The sequence below is a fragment of the Patagioenas fasciata genome, chromosome 2 (assembly GCF_037038585.1).
Source record: "Patagioenas fasciata isolate bPatFas1 chromosome 2, bPatFas1.hap1, whole genome shotgun sequence".
Lineage (NCBI taxonomy): Eukaryota > Metazoa > Chordata > Aves > Columbiformes > Columbidae > Patagioenas > Patagioenas fasciata.
This window is the reverse complement of record NC_092521.1, coordinates 16,504,461-16,525,718: the sequence shown is the minus strand read 5'-3', so window position 1 is coordinate 16,525,718 and position 21,258 is coordinate 16,504,461. Positions and strand designations below refer to the sequence as shown.

At 41.6% G+C, this 21,258-nt stretch overlaps 1 protein-coding gene and 1 long non-coding RNA gene across 2 annotated transcripts; one reads left to right on the top strand and one right to left on the bottom strand.

Annotated features, from left to right (window-relative positions):
• Positions 1-1,423: 1,423 nt before the first annotated feature.
• Positions 1,424-7,659, bottom strand: LOC139827337 (uncharacterized). Its single transcript, XR_011737851.1, has 3 exons — positions 7,502-7,659; positions 5,273-5,435; positions 1,424-1,539 (listed from the first exon to the last, which is right to left on the bottom strand). It is a non-coding gene; the product is annotated as an uncharacterized lncRNA (long non-coding RNA).
• Positions 7,660-7,746: 87 nt separating this feature from the next.
• On the top strand, positions 7,747-11,541 carry UTP23 (UTP23 small subunit processome component). The gene is made up of 3 exons (XM_065832046.2): positions 7,747-7,981; positions 9,983-10,157; positions 11,045-11,541. Exons 1-3 carry the CDS (start codon positions 7,794-7,796, stop codon positions 11,426-11,428), a joined length of 747 nt encoding a protein of 248 aa, XP_065688118.1. The 5' UTR covers positions 7,747-7,793; the 3' UTR covers positions 11,429-11,541.
• Positions 11,542-21,258: the final 9,717 nt, after the last annotated feature.

Below are 21,258 nucleotides of genomic sequence, written 5' to 3'. Positions count from 1 at the left end.
AGAGGAATAGGGAAGAATCACTTTGGATACACATAGAGCAGTCTGTACTTGCACTGAGACACAACAGCACCCCAAATACAAAGTTGCACTAATAATTACAATTGCCTAAAACAACATTAATTACCTACAAAAAGAAATTGTTTCCAGTAAAATAATCTCCATAACTTGATGGATTCACCTAACATAGACTCAAAATTACCTTGTAATATCTTGCAACCATACAGAAGTTTCAAGTTCAGAAAAGCCCAGATTTCTCGCAGAAACCTCAGACACACAAGCACTTGGCACATCTCCCTAGGAATATATCACTGACCTTTTTCAGTGTGCCGTTATAGGTAATGAACCTACTCTGCCTTAGCAGGTAGGTGCACAGCTTAAAAATGAAGTAAGTATGTAACATCTTTTCTTTGTAAAGTAAGCCTTGTATTTGGGAGAACTGTAGTGAATATAAGGCTCTGCTTAATCCCTGCATTTCAATACAGAGCTTATTCCATGTAATTCTATATATGGCAGGGGCTCTTTGCTCCTTTTGAACTCCCTCTGTAATTCACATCACACCTTTTGGTAGCAGCCTCTCACTTACATACCACTTCCATATCCCACAGGGAGGGTGAAAATCCTCCCGATGAGAAGGTCCCTCTGTGTCAGGTGTGTCTGCGGTGGGTTGACCCCGGACAACTGCCAAACACCCACCCAGCCTCTCGTTCACTTGCCTCTCCCACTGGATAGGGAGAAAATGGGAGGAAGACAAGAACATTTGGGAGTAGTATTTTAGAAGCCATGGAACAGACAAAATCTTTTTGGTGCTCATTCTTTTGTTTCCTTTGTTTCTAAAAAAAAAAAAAAAAAAAAAAAAAAGAGGTCAGAAGAAGATGTATCAGGAACCTTCAGGTCTCTCCACTAGATGTAGTTTCACCCAGTGCATGCATTACTCTTCCTTCCATCAACTCCAGTAACATCCAGTAGCACTGCCTGCCATGTGCAGGCAACACAAGTGCTGACTGCAGCTTCAGGAAGCAGAACTGTGTATAAACCCAGCGTAATTCAGGGTTTTCAGCCATTTCTGTTCTGCTGACTGCAGCATCTTATATCTAAAGGAAATTAAACTGCCCCTGGCCTATCAACCCTTGTTAAGAAGGTTCTCCGTGATAAATAAGGTAGTGTTCTACACCCGCTCTGTTCAGATATTGCTGATCACTTCACCAGATGCAAGTCACTGAAGCCAGGCCCCTTGCATGCTTGTTTCTACAGCATCTACAAGATTCTGTTTCACTGATAAATTATAATCTTCTGAAATGTCAGGTATTTATCCAGTGCTTACTGCTTTCCACAGAGGAGCTCAGTGTGAAAATTCAAGATCAGGCTACGTAACTGCACAGGCATTTTGTGCCAAAGAATTTTTAATTACTAGTATTTGTCATGAGGCTAATTGTGATTTCAGATGTTATTGGTGCTGATACTGAAGTTCATTCCACATTTTTTTCTATTTTTCTTCAAGAGAATCAAAGAGAAGAAACTGGGTTTATTGGATTTTTTTACCTGAAACATGAAATGGAAAGTAATAAGGTGCAGAAATGATATAAAAATGTAAAGGTGGGAGCTGCAACAGAATAGAAACCCCCAGGGACACACACTGAATGCCATAAAGGAACTATGGGACCAGAATGTGAGCAAAGAAAATCCAATTTCTTTTCCTTGAGAACAGAAGTTTCAGAGGCCAGGTGTGTGGTTTCAGCCATGCTCTTAGACAGGCAACCTTTTAGCATTTGCTTGACGAAATGTGAAAGCATTACTGTAACAAAAATGGAGCAGCTATCATGGACACCACCATAGTAAGGTATTTCTGCACATTAAGGAAACATTTTAAAAATATAAGCTCTTTTATTAGGAAAGCGGGATGAGGGGGAGACTTTCACTGCTCAGCTTTTTCTCTGCTTTTTTCCGTAATTATTTTCCAATAAATGTTTTCAATTGCCTTTTATTCTTATCTACTGTTTTTACATTCCAGGTGTTTAGACATATTTTCTATTATCAATGGATCATTTACTATAGTACCTCAAAACCTTTAGCATACAACTAGGAGGGAAAAAATGACACAGGAATTAACAGTAAAATTGCCTAATGGAAAATGTATTTGATAAAAAAGATTGAGACATTTAAAGTGCTAATTTTGGCCTGTAAAACAAAGAGAAGTTATTTGCACAAAATTATTATATGTTTCTAAGGAGAGACAGACTCTTGCTATAGTATCAAGTTAGAAAATTATGTAAGCATAGAGAGTATATATCATTTATTACCACAATGTAAAGGTTCCTAGTTACTGATTTCTCCCTGAAATCAATGTAAAGGTGAAAAGATATATGTAGTATCTCAGGCAACTGAACTGAATTATGTTGCACAAATCAGAATTTTGGCCATAAAGTTAATTTCTTGTCTGAAATATGTTTCCAAAGTAATTTGTTCGATTTGTTCGATTTGTTCTGCCTTATCTTCATAATCAACTAATGGACCTTCTAATTGTTGACAAGCAAGCTATCACATGTGGAAGGTAGCAACCTTCTCTAAGGAGAACACGAAATGAGGAAAGAAGTGGAAGCAAACATGCCAAAAATCCAGAATATTTTATGTCTTCCACCTTCCTGTAATCTCCAAAGTAAAACTATGTAGTTGATTAAATGAACTAAAACGGAGCTGATATATTTACTTTCTATCAGAAATGCTAAAAGGAGGAAAAGGCACAATGGGAGACAAGCTGGAAAGCTTCATTCTGTTCTTCCCCTCGATCCACCCAGTACATCAGCTATCACACCATCACTCTTTGGCAAGATATCTGCCTGTTGGAAAACAGCTCCAAAGGATGCCCTTGTCTGTCCTTTCAGCAGCATGAAACCAGCTGTTTAACAAGTCCATCTTATATAGCTGCATCAACCAAAAATGCTGCATGAACTAAATGATGTCTATCAGTGATGTGTATCTATCCAGAAAGACAAACGATTTAGTCAAGTTAGATAGGATCTGATTTTGTTCAGCATTCGCGTGAATTTAGCTCAAGGTCAAAAAAAGAGAGAAAAGCTGCTATGACTTTTGAGAAGCTGTCAAGAATCTTATTGGTTTCAGTCCCATAATTTCTTTCAGCTCTACTAAGAAAGCTAAAGTTGCCTGCAAACAGCCACTTAAAAGCCTGTATGAATCCATTGTATTCTGTTTCTTGCTATGGAAGTCACTAGTATGTAGTGAAACTAAATATCCTAACTTCTACATAAAATGTGTGCTTTTTATGATATAGAATTTAAAAGACAGTTAATGTGGGATATACTGCAATGAGCAGTTATGGAATTTAAACCTGAAATAATTTTCTAGCTAAGGAGGTTGGTACTAGTAGAGCCAGAAAGGTGCAGAAAGCTTTACCATATACAAAATTCTCATCCTCTGAATTTGTACCAATCCATAAGGAACAAACAAGGCTTGTCACAGCCATGTTTGTTATAAACCCAGATGTTGCATTCCAGTGAGGTAACAGAAAAATACATTCTGTAAAAGATGAATGTACATGATGAAGGCTAAAATTCAAAAGCTCAAAACCAGCACCAAAGCGACGAAAGGAGAAGCCAGCAATTAATAATAGACATCCTGACAAATTTAACTTAGCATATTAAATGCTGGTGAATCTTATTCTGTGGCCTATACATACTTCAGAAAAATTCTAAAATACACCCAGGAAAGTATTTTCAGTCACACTCCAATAATGTTTTACTGTCCTGTGTTTATTAATTAGAGTTTTGTTTCCAAACCTGGTAATTTAAAACCCTACCATTTTAAATTTTGTAAATCAGTTCAATTTTTATATTTAAGCATGTCTGTTGCTAAGGTTTTTTGGAGATAACCACAGAGCACAACATTTGCTCAGGAGCAACACAGATTAAAAAGGTCTGACACAGGACAAGTTTGGGAGAATCAGGAGCTGAGATTTTTTTCTCACCAAGCTACAAGCATTTGCCAAGTCCCAGCTATTAAGGAAAATCATTATTAGGCCAACATCAAAGCTCTTTTGATAAAGAACAGTTTTTGCTTCAAGTAATCCACATGTCACAGCAATTTTCTGTTATTTAATTCTGTTGCTGCTTTACCTAATATCTTAAAAGCAGCTGAACTTGCCAAGAGATGTCTCGTCTCAAAAAGCTGATACTCTGCTGAATCGAGTTTTGTGGGCAGCAGAGTGAGTAGAGCCAGGTTCCTAAGATGCCTGTCATTGCTCAGATTTGATAAGTTCTGTATTAACTTACTTTGGATATATAGAAGATCTCCTTCATTGTGATAGCTTATTTTCATAAATACCATATATTTACTCACAGGACATTAACATTATTAATAAAGTCACAGGAACTGTTTTGTTAGATCCCAACTGTACCCTAGACCAGTATCCTGTCCAGCAGCGATCAGGAACTTGTGTTTCAGAAAAATAAATCGCTCATTTCAAATTCTGCTTTCTGTCTTTGGAAAACCAAGTCAGGTTAACAAAGTTAGTGCTTCAACACCTTCCACTCTCCTCCTCAGGTTCGTTTCCACAGCGCTACTGCTGGTGGGCAATCTACTGATCCTGTGAGTGGTGTGTTAGTTCTTCAATAAAACAGTCACTTAAAAAAACAAACTCAAAGTCTTTTAGTGATGCAGCCAGATAACTGATGAAACTTCTTCATTAAAAATATAATAGCAAGTAATTTCAAAAAGGGATCTTCCTCTGAGCTTTATGACAAGCTTTACTGTGTGACAGTTTCTGTAGGCCTATGTGGAGTGTAAGAGCATTTGGCTAATTAAAAGTCATCTGGTTAAGGATTATTCTATATAAAAGAAACAAGAAATAGGAAGGAAAGTGATATATTAAACACACACAGACACACAAAGTTTGCCAAATGAGCAGGTGGTAACAAAGACAACAGTGAAAAGCAGAACTCTTCAGGCCATTAGAGGAGCTCCTGAGGAAGCCACCCTGAAGACAATCAACCTGAGCTTGGTCCCTGCTACAATGGAGAAAACATGATTATAATGAATTCTGTGACATTTTTGAGTGGATGTATCAGACTGTGCAAAACTTTTAATGGGATAACAGCAGGAGCTTGTGGGATTGTGCAAAACTTACTATGGGATGTTCACAGAATTGGCCCAAGGCAGAGAAAGAAAGGATTAGGTGGATCTAGGGGGACATGTAGGAAAATGGGAGGAGGGGGGGGTCACACCTGAGCAGGCAGTGGTTCACTTAACTGTCTATACTTACAGTACGTGTGCCCTCTGTGTGCGTCTGTGCATATGCTTGTCCAGGACACATGCAAGCCTAAGACCCCTCCCAGATCCAAAGCATGTACATGGATGGACTTCAGCAACCCGCCAGTCCTGGGGACCACTGGATTCAGCAGCTCCCATACGATTCTTAAACTTATCTAAAAAGAAAAACAGCAACAGCAACAACAAACATTCTACAGATTGATCATGGGAATAGTAAAATAATTGAACTAAAAAGGAAAATTATGAATTTTATTATATGTAAAATACTATCAAAACATCAAAGAAAATGTTGAAAAAATTCTACTTCTCTGCACTGCTATACTATTCTTACAGACATTACTTGTAACATTTAAAATTTATTAAAAATAAACTTTTAAAAGAACTGCATAGAAGTTAAATGTATTTTACAGAATGGTACTGCAAGTAGTTTATCATACAATTAACACTATCTTCTGCACCATGAAGGAGAAGTCTGTGCTGCTGTTTTGCCTGCTAGCCAGCCTGCCGAACAGATTTTACCAGAACAACTGCATTACAAATGAAAAGCAAAGGTGTATCTCATCACAATGGCATTTAACAACCTACTCTGGATTATATCTTACTTTGCATTTAGTTCAAAATGGTGGCTAGTTCAAGCTCTCATTTACTTTTTTCTCCTTTTTATCTCTGTTCTGTAATAGCAGCTCTTACCATTGCAGATTCCACATTCTAGCTGGCAAGTCCACTGTGAGATGTGCTGGCAAAGTGTTCTTAATAAGAAATAACTATCTGTCTTTGGGCAGCTAATGTTGAAAAAAAAAAAAAAATTCTAATAAGGTTTTACTTTGGAGTCTTGCTGAGTGGTTTTGTCTAATTTTTTAAATAACGAAACTATGAAGTTAGGGGATCTGAGACACCACGCCAGTATTGGAACACATTGGCCACAGGACTGAGGTTTAATAAAGACCAATGAATTCAACATATCACTTAGCTCATGGAATAAAGCGTGTATCCTTATATGTGCATGACACTCATGAGCACACACAACTGTGCCCTGAAGGCAGCTGGAAAGAAGGATTTACTTAATGACAGAAATATACTGTCGACAGCACAGCCATATCCCATGGAAAATAGTCACCTGTTCTTCCCACTTTTCATCCTGTAGCCACTTTAAAATATCATCCCATTTAAACATTTCAATTTCTAGAATAGCAATTAAATACATTATTATTCAGTTTCTCTTACCACTAGCTAACCTGCTTTGAAGCAGATGTTTCCCATGTCTATTTGGTAGCAGAAAGACCAATATGACAGGTGAGTATTTGCTTAAATGCCCTTAGAGCAGTCTGCCTGATTACAATGAGCTCACAGGCAGGTCGCTGCAAATTTTGCTTGCAATACTGTTGTCCCTGGCAGAAAGATGTGTGTCATTGCACCTGCACAGTGAGACAGATGTCTCCAATTACCATTTTGATGGTGTTAAGATACCACATCCCTTTGCCTGCCTAAAGTACAGGCATTAAGTTCAGTTTCTTAACTGCCAGATGTCTGGCGTGCTCAGGTTTTCTGATGAACAGGGAGGTGTTCGTGAAATTCAGCTTTCTGAATGACAGCTATTTCACCAGACTACAGTGAAATTAAATTTTCTATTTGCCATAGGGGAAAAAAAAAAGTAGTAGTAAAATGTAGAATATATGATTTTCAACTTTGTGTTGAACTTTGTGCACGTAGAGCTTAAGTTGATGTACCTAATACAGGCAAACAATAAAATCAGGCATTGAATAAGCCTTCCTGAGGAAAACATGCTGATGGATGATAAGCAGTACTGACAATGAAGTGTCAGAACAGTAATTGTAATTTAACCATTATACTGAGTTAAGAAAAAGGTATCTCCGGTGTATTTCTGATCTCAGCAAATGGCAGGAGCCAGCACAGGGTCATGAACGGGTGTTCAGGTGATCAGCGTGAAGCGCTAGATGGCGAGTGCCTGTTACTCAGAAGAGGCCAACCCCCACCACACTACAACCTCCTTTCAGGTAGTTGTAGACAGTGATAAGGCCTCCGCCTCAGCCTCCTTTTCTCCAGGCTGCACAGCCCCAGTTCCCTCAGCTGCTCCTCATCAGACTTGTGCTCCAGGCCCCTCACCAGCTTTGTTGCCCTTCTCTGGACTCTCCAACACCTCAGTGTCTTTCCTGCAGTGAGGGGCCCAAAACCTAACACAGGATTGGAGATGCAGCCTCACCAGTGCCGCGTGCAGCGGGACAACCGTTTCCCTTGTCCCGATGGCCACACTACTCCTGACACAAGCCAGGATGCTGTTGACCTTCTTGGCCACCCGGGCACACGGGACCAGGCGGTGTCCCCAGGGACAGCAGCACAGCCAGCCACAGAGCCCCCAGCCCGGCCGGGCCGCTGCTCCGGCCCCGCCCCTCAGGCCTCCGGGGGCGGGGCTCGCTGCAAGCCCCGCCCCACCGCGGTTGCCGGGCCCGGCGCAGCTTCCGGGGGAACCGGCGTTGAGGGCGGGCGGCGGCGCCATGAAGGTGACGCGGCAGAAGCATGCCAAGAAGATCATGGGCTTCTACAAGCACAAATTCCACTTCCGCGAGCCCTTACAGGTGCTGCTGGACGGCACGTTCTGCCAGGCCGCGCTGCGCAACAAGATCCAGATCCGCGAGCAACTGCCCGGGTACCTGGGCGGCGCCGTGCAGTTTTGCACCACCCGGTAGGGCCGGCGGAGCCGCAGTGCGCATGCGCATGCGCGGGGAGACGGGGGTTGGAGGAAGGGGCTGCAGTGCGCAGGCGCCTGGCGGCCGCATGGTGCCTCAGGGTCCCCTCAGCCGCCGTGGGGTGGGTGCTGCCGTGATTGAGGGGCTGAGGGCGGTAGATGTGGTGAGGCGAGAGTGCTGTGGGCTGTAGTTAACCTGCAAAAGTTAACTACCCACAGAGGTAGATGCCCCATCCCTGGAGACATCCCAGGCCAGGCTGGGCGGGGCTCTGAGCAACCTGATCTGGGTGAAGATGTAGCTGCTCATGGCAGGAGGTTGGACTGGATGAACTTGGAAGGTCCTTACCAACCCAGATTGTTCTATGAGGAACAGGAGCTTCTTTCAATACCAGCTGCCTTTTTCTGAGATGGGAGAAACTGTTGAGGGATGAGGTGGGTCGAGGGGTGACCCTGGTGTGAGAGGGACCTCTGCCTGTGCCTGCTGCCTTCTTGGTGAGGTGTGAACAGAGACAATCTCAGATCTATCAGGCAGCGAGGGCGTTACTGTGTATTTGGAGTTTCAGCCTGTCAGTAAGGGATAGTTTCCAAAGTCGCTGTTCTCAGAGGAGTACAAGGATGTGCTAGACAAGAGCATGGAGTTAAAGCGTGCACACCAAATATCTAAATTGCCTTGAAATTGCCATTTTTTCAACTTAACTTTGTATATTGCACATGATAAAGTCTCACTTTGATTTCTGCAATGACCAAACAGCAACTGCCCATCTTGGAGGCAAAGTATCAGGGTAATGTATACCCTGGGCTACAAAAGTTAAACACTGAGCCATATTGCAAAGCATACAGAACTGGCCTGTACTTCTAAACAGGAGAAAGTACCGAGTCATGACTTTACCTGTGAAAGGTTCAGACATTGCTTTGATCCAAACTATTCCAGTCATGTCTGAATGTCACTTTTTGTTTCCTTCTTTCAGCAATATTGGTCTTTTTGACCTGTTTTCATTTAAGGCAGCTGAACCGACTCATTTTTCCTGCTGTCAGAATGGCAGGTTGGTGAAGCAGCACCTTCTTGGCACGACCAGAGCTTCCCTGAGGAAATGAGCTGGCTTGTTGTGAGAGTCCTTGCAAAAAGATCCGTCACAAGTCTGGGCAGAGACTGTCCTCAAAGGCTAAACTTTCTTCTCTGGAAAAGAAAAATAGTTTGTTTAATATCTTGTAGTTATTTTGGAGATAATTTTAAAATAAGTAAACTTCCGAAGAGATTTCTAGACGTGCTCACTTCTGGTTGATCACCATACTGCGATATCCTTGAAGCAGTATTTCAAGTCCATGCGTTCCTACCACTGTCCGCGTTTAACAGTAAGACTCAGTGGCTGAACTAAGTTAGGTCTCATCTCCTGTTCACCTCTGAGTATCGGAGCTAGCATCCTCATAGGCTGTACTGAACATCTGCTCTAAGTGCTGCTAAGAGGAGGATTTTAGGTTTGTGTTTTGCTGTTTAACTGGAATGTTGTTAAGCCATAAATTGCCAGATCTTTCGTCGTATTGGAAGTCTTTTGTCTTTTTTTGCTTGAGTCGGTTGGATTCTGATAACAAGTTTGAAGTAATATGATGGATGCTAATACAAGGTTTAACTTGAATGCAAGAATTAATCAGTTTCTGCTAAATCGAGTAATTGTGACGTAGTAGTTCATATACTAGGTGATGTCCAAGCATAAATGTAATGACTTAATATTGTCACTGATACAAAATGTTTTTAAATCCATTTGATATAACTGTGTGGTTACTGTTTATTCTTGTTTGAAACAGAGGAAATCTTGCTGAAGTCAAGGGTTACCTGGGGATGGGCTACTGCTTTCAGATTACTAGGTGCCATTTACAAATCATGGAGCCTGAACAACTGGCCATTGTTCATTCCTAATTAACTCATATCAGCCTTTCGCCGTTGTAAAAGATATGTAGTTATTTCTTCGTTTAGAAACCACTGTTGCTTTTGGTTTTCAGATGTGTTCTGAAAGAGCTGGAATCGTTGGGGAAAGCATTGTATGGAGCAAAATTAATTGCCCAAAGATTTGAAGTTCGAAACTGTTCCCACCGCAAGGATCCTGTGAGTGGTTTGGCCTGTTTACTGTCCATGGTTGAAGAAGGCAACCCTCACCACTTCTTCATTGCTACACAGGTAAATGCTTATGGGGGACATAACTCTATTTCATTTGAAGTGATCCTTTGATACCTAAGGGTAAGGTAACCTACAGAAACCTCAATTATGAGATTTTAAATAGCTGCGGAAATTAATCCGATAAAGCCTTACTCATTCTTAAATGTATTTGCTAATTATGAAATAGAGAATCTTTTGTCTTACTTGAACAAGTAGGATCTTTGACCCTAGCAGGATATTGCTTAGTTTAGCAGAAAGTGTAGAAAACATACTACCTATTGACATGTAGGAAAACAACTGATGACTGTTAATTTGCATATTGCTTGTGTGTGCATCCCCTGCCCTTAACTGTTTTGCACAGTAGTGTGAAAAGTGAAATCAAGTATTAAATGACCGTATAACTTCAATTTTAAGAAATTTTACAGGTTTTAACTAGAGAATCAAGTTAGGACTTGTGTACAAATAAGGAAGGCAGGGATTTTTTAGGTCTGTTCTGGGCACTGTATGTGTGAATTATATACACAATATATAAAATGGTTTACAGTAAAAGATGTTTTAGTAAGATACAAGGAGTTTAAAATTACTTGCTATGGAAAAAAATTATCTTCTTGTGGTGTACTGCGTACCAATCCACTGGGACTTTTTCCTCAAAAAATGCATATATGATTATACATGCATGAAAAAAGGAAGCATTAATAAATTTTCCATCAGAAGTACAGCTAATCAGAAAGAGAGAAATTGAAATTTAAATTGCTCTGATAGGCACTGCCATGTATATCTGCTAGATTAAGTTTCTTATCTTTTTCATAATATAATTTATCTTCATAGTTTTGTGTTAAAAGTAGGTGCATTTGAATTGCAAATAAGATTTAATCCCAAAATATTGACTAAAGTATTTAATTTTGCAGGACCAGGATTTAGCAAACAAAGTGAAAAAGAAGGCTGGCATTCCTCTCCTGTTTATTATTCAGAACACTATGGTGCTAGACAAACCTTCTCCTAAATCTCTGGCGTTTGTTCAGAAGTTACAGATGAATCAGCTTGTTCCAGAGCACCAAAAACAAAGTATTGTTGAGCTTAAAGAAAAAGAAGGGCTAGTGAAGCAAAAAGGTGAAAAGAGAAGAAAACGTAAAAGGGCAGGTGGCCCCAATCCTCTCAGCTGTCTGAAGAAGAAAAAGAAGAAAACACAAGAGGGTCAGGAGCCTTCTGCTGAAAAGAAGAAGAGAAGAAAAAGAAAGCGAATTAGGGTTAAAGCAGAAGCCGTGCAGTCAGTGCAGAATGAAGAAAAATAAACCCATCTTTGTAAACAATGCAGGACTCGAACATTGTTTGAACTTTGCAAAAAGAAAGATTAATAGGCAGTCATGTGAAATCAAGTTGTTAATATTAAAAGTTATTTTTATGAGGTGGTGCTGCTTATTATTGCATCTCAATATTTGCAGGTTATTCTCCTAATAATTTATTCTGTTGCTTAGTAATTGAGTTTATGACAAAATATTTGGGAACCCTCATGTTTCATTATTCTCTGCAGCATCTTGATTCCTGCCAGAGAGTTCACATGATCAGTAGCAAAGTTTCTAGAAATGCTTCTTGGGTTTCGTATGGGTTTTGGTGGGATCATAGAATCATTTGATCAGAAGAGACCCTCAAGATCATTCAGTCCAACTGCTAACCTAACACAGACACTAGACCATGTACCTTAAGTACCACATCTACACATCTTTTAAACACCTCCAAGGATGGTGACTCCACCACTTTCCTGGGCAGCCTGTTCTAGTGCCTGACAACCCCTTTCCAGGAAGAATTTTTTCCTAATATCCAGTCTAAACCTCCTCTGACACAACTTGAGGCCGTTTCCTCTTGCCCTATCACTTGTTACTTGGGAGAAGAGACCAACCCCCTCCATGCTACAAGCTCCTTTCAGGTAGTTGCAGACAGCAATAAGGTCTCCCCTCATCCTCCTTTTCTCCAGACTGAACAGCCTCAGTTCCCTCAGCCGCTCCTCATCAGACTTGTGCTCCAGTCCCCTCACCAGCTTCCTTGCCCTTCTCTGAACTCTCTCCAGCAACTCAATGTCTTTCCTGTGGTGAGGGCTGCAAAATTGAACACAGTTCTAGACTTCTTCCTCGATCTCGGTTGCTATTCTTACTAAAATGAGTTTTGACAATTCTATTACAGAATGGGAAACTGACCTAAAAGAGCAGAGTATCCTATTTACCTGTATTGTTTGTATTCAAAAGTTAACTGTTGCAAACTGACTGGATGCTGTCAAGAAGCCCCTTCCAGCCTAAGTTACTCTGTGAAGTCCAAGTGAACCAATACGTCTGTTGTTCATGATTGTTATCTGTTAAGAAGATCCTGAAAGGTGTGTGATAGTGTTGATATTCCTGACATGGTAATGGCATCTCTGGTGTGTCCTGTTTATCTCCAGTTTACTCTTCCTTTTAAATAGGAAGAACACAAGCTGAAAATGCCAAATCAAAGCACTGGCCGACACCTAATGCCATCACAATACAGCACAGCTGGGGAGGAGTCCTGAACCACCACCAGCTGATGATATTGGGACTTGTGTCACTGTTCTGCAAGATCATTAACAGAATAGAACTGTGTTGAAGGAGGGAACTGCCAAAAATGTCTCAGATACCTGATTTTCTTTAGTAGTGGTTTCCTGAACCTTGCATGTTTCGTGGCTTTAGGAGGCAGAAGTGAGTGACATTATCTGCACAGGCTCTCGAAGATCTGGAGCACATACACAGCTATAATGTATGATGCTTTCTGTTGGCTTTTCAAACTATAAGGAGAATTGTTTCACAGAGTCTGAGAAAACGGTTTGAGTGATGGAGTTAGCCAGTCTTAGTGGAAACCGTGGAGTTGTTCCGTAGAATCTGCTGGTGGGGTAGGTTGGTGTGCTCGGCACTTGCAGTGTGGGACACGCTGATGTAGCCCCCAGTGGACAGCAGTGCTCGCACCACAGCTGCTGGGAGGGTGCTGAGCCTTCATGGTGCCATCAGGGAGACCACGTGTGCCTTGGGAACTGAGTGTGAGAGTGAAGGGTACTGTGCTCCAGGTCAAAGCTTTACTTAAGAATTTAAAACAGTCCCGCTCATTGTGGTATTTTTCCTACATTGATTGCTAATACTGAGTCCTGAGGAGAAATTTAGTAACTCCTTAATGCAGCCTATTTGTTTATATCACTTTTCTCAAGCTGTCCTATTCCCTTCTCCTTCACTTACTTGGGCACAATGCCATGTTAATGTAGTTTTCTTCCCATTCCCTCTAAATATTGCTTATGTTTCTGCCCCCTCCCCAAACACACCCACAGAAAGCACTGCTGTAAGTAAAGTTTGGAGCAGACAGCAGAGGTGGTTCATCTTCAAAATTTCATTCAGAGTCGGAAATACGTTAAAGCCCAGTAACTTTACTAAAAATATTTCAAAAATAGAGCAGAAAATTATTTAAAATAGCCCCTTTCAGTGCTGTTGAGACACAAAGCTTAAATATATCTCTTTTTTTTTTTTAAGACAATAGACAGAAACATAATTACTGCGAAAAGGAATATTTTAACAGTCCTCTAGTAGCAACCACCTTAAGGAATTTAAAACAATATTTATCTGCGTTTCCTTAGTATTTTGTTACCACAAACTGAGTCATAGTGTCGCCATTGGGAAAAACTGGAAAGAAAAGGCAGTGAGCTCTTAAGAGAAAAGCTGTAAAATTTGTCTGCAGCATAGCTGCAGCTCTCCTCCGGCGAGGGAAATAACTTGTCTCTCGGTTTTGGAAGAGAGCTCCTGCCCAGGCAACAAGCAGAGGCAATCAGGCCCTGTGGTGTTACCATTTTGAAATATATATATATAAAAAAACACGCCCTAGTTTCCAAGTAAATAAATCTGCCAGGCCAAAGTTGCCAGGCTGTCATGGTATAGTGAAATCAGTGATGCCAGGAGGCACGTCTGCTGTTGTAGGTGTTCAGCTCCATGTGCTGCCCAAAGCTGTGGTGGCCAGCCCCTTATTTATCAATTAATGGTCTGGAGATCTGGCCACATCTCTAGTATAGACAGGGTTCCAGACATGACTTGTCTAATTAAGTTTAGGATCGTTTTGCTGTAGCGTTATGAAGAGACTGGTCTTGGTTTTGAAACTACAGAAAGCCAGAGGTAAATTAAAAGGCTATTGATTTCCTTTTTTTCTCAGACAGGATAAATATATATTCTGCATCCTATGCAGTACCTCACTAAATCTTTTTTTAAAAGAGGGAAATAACACATGCTGTACCATACAATGTATGCTCTATGTATAGAGTAATAGACGAAAACAATAATGCTTCAGCCACAGTCTGCAGAGCATTAATGCTGAATTCAGGACAGCGTCTCATCCACCAGCAGCAGAAGATATTTACCCAGACTGCCTGCCAATTGAATTGGCTGGATTTATACACTGGTGTGATCCGGTATTGTACAATAAATCACTCCCTGAGCATCTGTTAACAACATTAAATAGATGAGTTAATTAGAAGCTTCTGGAACCTGTGATGTTTATGAATCATTAAAGTAAATATGAATATGGTATGACTTGAAAAATAGATACATTCTGGTAGTGAAAGGAAAATAGGATGTCCAGGGCAGTCCTGCTCATTTGTTTTCAGCTACACTGATACAGTGGGAATGACTTCTCCATCAGCATTAGAGTGTTCCTGGAGTTTCTTGAACATGTTCTGTCAGATCCAAGATGAAGAACGTCGGAACAATACCATTATTTATACTCATTGCGTCTTTCATATAGAACTTTCACAAGCAGCTACTGTATATTTCATACCTCTGTGTGGGCGTAATATCTCACACAGGGAGCAGACGGAGATACGGCGAATGAACAAATAAGAGCCTCAGCAGGTGTTATCATTTACAATTTCAGGGAGAAAGATTGCAGTGTACCAAGAGAGAATGACAGAAAGTAAAAGTTTGAGTACCCAGAGAGTCAGGAGTGAGACAGAGACTGCACCTTGTGATTTAGGCAGGGCCTAACTAACGCTGCGAGAGGGTCTTGTGATGTATGTCTGGTAATTATTATGTCTGTGCACTCTGAGCCCCAAATTTGTCTTGGAGAGCTCAGCTGTCTGCCCACGGAGGCAGTCATTTTGCAAAAGTTGCTTCAGCTTGTTAGAGAACAGACAGGCTGGGCTCTCTCGGAGGGACTTTATTTACTTTATTTTCTGATTTCTTCTGCAGTGGAGAGGGAGAGCGTGCAGCTGCACTCCTTGTACAGATACAGGGAAACAACAAAGCTGTTAGCAAGGGTCCAATTAAAAACAACCCAGAGCCAAAAGCTAGGAGAAAGAAAGAGATAGCAGATTAGTCACTGGGATTTAAAAGAAACCAAGGAAGAGAGAAAAATATTTGGGGTGGGTTCTGGGTGTTAACTAGAGGGAAGAATTGATCAGTAGCAAAAGGTGAACCAGAAATAGTTTAGCAGTGAAGGCGAGTAGGGAGCAGGATAATAAACCATAACCATAAACAAATAATAAAAAAATCTTCCTGATTCCCTTAAGAAAACTTCACTGCCCTTTCTGGCTCAGTTTCTGCCTTTCCAAAGCAGGAGACTGACTAACCTGCTCACAGATCCCGCATTGGTAGCCCGAGAGATCCCGCAGAGTGTTGGTCTCACAATGCCAAACACTCCTTGTCTTCATGGTTTTTCAATATCAAACACTTTGCGGCACTGGCAGGTTTGCCGCCAAATCCTTTTTCTGTAGAGCTCGCCTGACATTGCAGGTGGCTCGCTGCCCGGCACGCAGATATTACATCCAGGAGCAACGTTACTCATGCTATTATTGATAGGGTGAATCCATGTAGTTAATTGCTCCGGAAGGTACTCGCAGCAATAGCCTGGGATAAACTGAGACTCTTCTGGCTGTGGAAATCATGACCCGAAGCATGGTGTGGAGTTTTTTAAGTCTAATCTCCTTCCAGGAACTCAGTAGGGGACTTCAAAGTTTCTTGTTGCAGTCTTGACTTCTAGTTGATCCAGGATGATCTTTTTGCCATGTTCATTCCTCTGGGGCCAAAGATGCTATGACTGATTTGACTCTTCAGGGCGGTTACTCTTTCAGACCGTCCTGGAGAAACACCGAGGACATTTTTCACTCTGTGAATTGGCACCCGTTTCGACAGGCAGGTTTTCAGAAAAAATGAAGAGAGCAGTTTTCTAGAATTCCTGGCTCCGTCTTTCATCCCCAGACCTCTCTGTCAGTTCCCGAGAATACAAGCAGGGCTGTTCTGGGATGGTCCAAAAATCTGTCTAGCCCAACATCGTGCCTCCAATAGTGGCTGAAAGCTGTTCCTCAGCAATGGGATGAAAATAGACAAAACATTTTTTTGGTACTTCCCTAGATTACTTTCCAACTTGCTGACAATTTGTTAGAGTTCCTGACCCAGGAAAAACATTTTGTTTTTAACAGTGCACAATGACTTTCCACTTCACTAATTTGTCCAGTCTCTCCTTGAGACCTCTAATTCTCTGTGGTAATGTGTTGCACAACTTGAACATGAACACATCTTATGAAAAATACGTTCATGTGTCCATTTTGAATGTGCTACCTACCAGCTAGCGCTAGTAATGGGTGAAACATTAAGCAGTCATTCCTTAGTCACCCTTCCCATGCCCCTCGTGACTGCATAGACTTCTGTGATATTTCCCCTCATTTGTCTGTTTTCCAGACTGAAAGGTCTTCTGCATTCCAAATAGCAGCACCTAACAGGAAAACAGATTTGAACTTACTCAAGCCCATTTGAGAAGACCAGAGTGTCTCTGCTTTCTGCTGGATGTTCTTCAAGGAACAGCATAGACAAGAAGAGGCTTGTGAGAAAAGACACAGGACAGGAACATTCAGCTTTTGTTTTGCCACCAGCTCCCTGGTTGCCTGAGCTAAATACCATTGCCCTGGGATGCATCTTGGCTTCTTGCCTGTGGAATGATGATGTAAGTATTTCCCTGAGCTCACAAGCTGTTCAGAGGTTGGGATCACTAGCACGCACAAGTCAACTGGCTGCTGGGCTGACACTGTTGTAAGACCCTAATACACAGTAAATGCTAAATAAAACTCAGCCACACACGAGATTTATGGTTGCAAACCTGTACCCTACATTACGGATGGAAATTATAATTTGGATAGAATTATAGGACAGCCCAAGTTGGAAGAGATCTCAAAAGATCATCTGGTCCAGCCTTTCGTGGGAAAAGAAATCTAGATGAGATTATCTAGCACCCTGTCCAATCACATCTTGAATAGTGTGATGGGGACTTCATGTCACTGGAGAAGTTGTTCCAGTGAATTATTCTTCTTCTGTAAAAAAATTATTTCCTATGTTGTTATGAAACATATGCTAGTGCAACTTGTACTTGTTGCCCCTTGTCTTCTTCATGTGGCTACTTGTGAAAAGAGAGCCTCCATCCTCTTTGTAGCTGCTCTTTAATACAGGAATACTGTGATGATGCCCCACCTGAACCTTTTCTTCAGGGAGAAAAGACATAACTCCTCAATCTTTCCTCACAGGGTAGGTTCTCCAGCCTTTTGGTCATTGTGGTGGCCCTCCCTTGGACTCTCTCCAGTCTGTTCGTACCTTTCTTGAATTGTAGGGACAAGATTGCTGCCATCAGAACCCAGGCAGGCTTGCCCAGCTTCTGAGCTGAAGACAGTAAAATTAAAATGGGGATATTACATTCATACAAATCACTGTTCTGTGCCAAGCTGTGGACTTTTTCCATCTACTGGGCTTTTTGTGATGTCTGAGGGACCCAATTTCAAGTCTGTATTTATTTCTTAATGCTATTGAGAACTAGGACATTATTATTACATATGCTTGACCATATCGAAACGGCGGACAATTAGCTTCAGTTATGTAAAATATCTGAGGGATGTTTAATTTATTAGATATTTAATTGGTCTCTCTGTGTAATGGACTAAGGAAAAGGTAAGAAATAAGGCTGTGTAATTAATGTGAAAAAATCTTGTTTCCTCCACTCATTCTTTCCTTTTCAGCTATTGAGATTTTTTTTTCCTCTTGTTGTTATTTATAACTTATTTAATTATCTGCTTTGGAGTAATTTTTGGTGGATACTTGCCAGTTTACTAATATTCGCTGCCCACTACCTGGTGGTGTCACAAACACGCCATCTGTTCACTTGTGCCTTCCAAAAGTCTCTGAAGTAGCTAGTCAAGCTGCAGGTGGTAGGATTGCTCAAAATCACATAATCACCAAACTTCTAAATAAAAAAACCTTTTCCTTCATGTGTGCTTTTTTTTAAGTGACATTTGATTAAGGTTTTTTCAGCTCTACTCCTTTTATACATGAACTAAACTCCACCACAAAGCTGGTACCATTATGCTGAAGACCAATGCCCTGCTTTCACTTGTTTGTTTGGGTTTTTTTATTTTCTGGAGGATTTCTCAGCATTTTTTTATCCATGATTGGGCCAAAACTGTATGTCCCAGCCCATGAACACATTTCTCTTGGTATCCTACTCACCTGCCTACTGGTAAGCACCACCTGTTTGGTATATTTGAGAATGACGTGAACATCACCCCTGCACCAGCATCTCTGCATCCAAGATTCCCCCAGCCTTTGCATCTCCTTTCCCCTCTTCTCCTCTCACTCCTTCATCCCCTTCCAGGTTTTCTCCTCTATGAAAACAACAGATAAACCTGTGGGATTTAGGTGCATGAACATACGACGTGTAAGGACCGTGAACCCAACAGAGCTGCCACTTCCCAGATGGAGAACAAGAGCTGAGGGAAGTAACTGGATGCGTTTACATGTCTAGGTAGTTTGTGCCCAGGAAAGAAAATCTAATACTTAAAAAAATCCATAACACTAATAGTTACTAAGTTTAAGTAAGCTGAAGTATACCTAAGTATACCTAAGTTTACTGAAGTAAAACCTTAAGACTGGAAATTCTGCTCTTCAGTTCAGAGGAGAAGGACCAGCTGATAAATGTACAGTATGGTCCTGAAAACATTTACTCTTCATTGATACCCTTGGTTTTATGACTGTCCTTATCTGACTGTCTTGCTGGTAAATCTTTGCAAGAATGCATTTATGATCACCATCTCCTTGTAGAATCGCATGAGAGTTTCCCAGTTATGCATGGGAAATTACCTGCTATGTTATCTACAATGAGCTCCCCAATGGTGTTGGGCAACTAACTCACCCCAGAGTACTTAGACATGTAAATGACTTTGTAAAACTCAATCTTGGATCATCCTTCTGCCTGATTATGGCTGGGAGAGTGGATCTGGAATCTGGGAACATGGGCTTATCCCACTGCTCGTACAGGACAGTGCTTGCAGCTCAGCGGTTTTGTGGCTCCTGTGCCCTTTCCTTTGCTTACTAGTCAATTAATCCCTGTTAAAATATTTTCAAATAAGCAGTCTCAGTAGGTTACAAGAATAATAGCATTCTTTTAAAAGGGAAAATAAAGCAATATTTTTGGTGGGATAGTGGGTATCTCTACAGTCTTTTACTTAAATTTTGTGAAACGGCCAGTGTTATTTCTGCGACTGAAGATTAATTTCTGTGCCATTATAAAATGTAACTCTTGAGGATTTAATTGCATTTATATCCCATATCGAAGTCCTATTTATATAATCAAGCAATCGGGAACAGATAAGCCCCTTCTTGGGAAACCTCTGCTGCTCAACAATATTTGACTTTGCCTCAGACAGGTTATGGCCCCCTGGGAACTGAGGAGCTCACTAAAACACCATTTGTAATGCAACGTGACAAATCCCGGAGCCAGGGCGATAATCTCTGCAAACTCTGTACAAACAATCCCCCTGTCTCAGCAGAAGTGATTAATGGGCTCTGCAGAATCAGTGTACGGCCCTCTGTATTAATTACTTTGGAGGGATGCAAAATAGAAACCCCGAATCCTGCAAGGGCTCCGGGGAAGGCCGGGGGATTTGCAAGGCCAGGCTGGACGTGGAGCCCCGCACTCCAGCTGCAAAGTGAGGGGTGTGGGGCAGCCAGAGCCCTCGGGAGCCCCAGGGATGGGCCGAGGTGACAAGGGGTTCCTAAGATGCAGCTCTGGGGGAGCCTGAACTTTGCCTGTGCTCAGCGCAACAAGTGGGATCGCGCTGGCTTGTCTGGACATGGAGCTGCTTCTGGCTGCAGCTCTGCTCCTTTGGGCGCTGCCAGTCCCCAAGCCAGAACCAAGGTGCTGGTGGATGAGAAAATCTCTGCCAAGCCTGGATTTAAAGAGAAGGTGGGGAGAGCAGTCAGGTGGGGACTGGGAGCTGGAGGGGATGTGGTCCTTCAGAAGGTACTGTGGTTTGCAATATTCCCTCTGTCTCTGCTGTAAGTGACGTGATTTAAAATGCATAAGCCCTTCGTAAATTATTGCAGCTCTACTGCAACAAGTGAAACCGTGCCAGTTTATCTCCAGGGAAGATCTAAGCCTAAATGTTTTACAGAGAAAGAAAGAAGATGAGGAAAGAAGTGTGCATTTATCTTTCCAGTACGTTCTCTGGGCCTCATCCAAGGGGAAAACATCTACATCTTGTCTCAGGACCTTTAAATCCCAGCTGTGGGACTCTGGTTAGAGACCCCCACGGAAAAGTCTTAATGAATTTACCATAGATTTTTTTCTAATTCATTAAAAATATGTCAAATCCAGTAAAGCACGCTAGTCCGCTTGTGTATTTTTCACTTGTCCTGTAGAAGTCTATGGCAGGGATATCACTGCCTGCCCAGCCATCTCAAGTTACTCAGTGATGGCACAACCCCAACAGCTCTGCCAGACGTGATGTATTTATGCCCAGCAGGCTAAACTCCCAGTCGGTACACCACAAAAGTTATTTCAGATGGAAGAAATCATTTGGCCATTCTGACTGGTGTGAGCTGGTGGCCACAAAGGACTTCCCTGCACTTGGGCAGGAATTATACTGATTATTGATGGTACTACATCAGATGTGGAGCCACCCTGACTAAGAGAGATTTGACCCTCCCTCCCGTGTAATACCCTATGCCTGTGACAATGGACCGCAGAAAAGAAGGGGCACAGTTCCCAAAGGCAGAAATAACTTTTCCAGTTTACATGCAAGGTGTAAAAAATTACAGCATTTTGGCTTCCT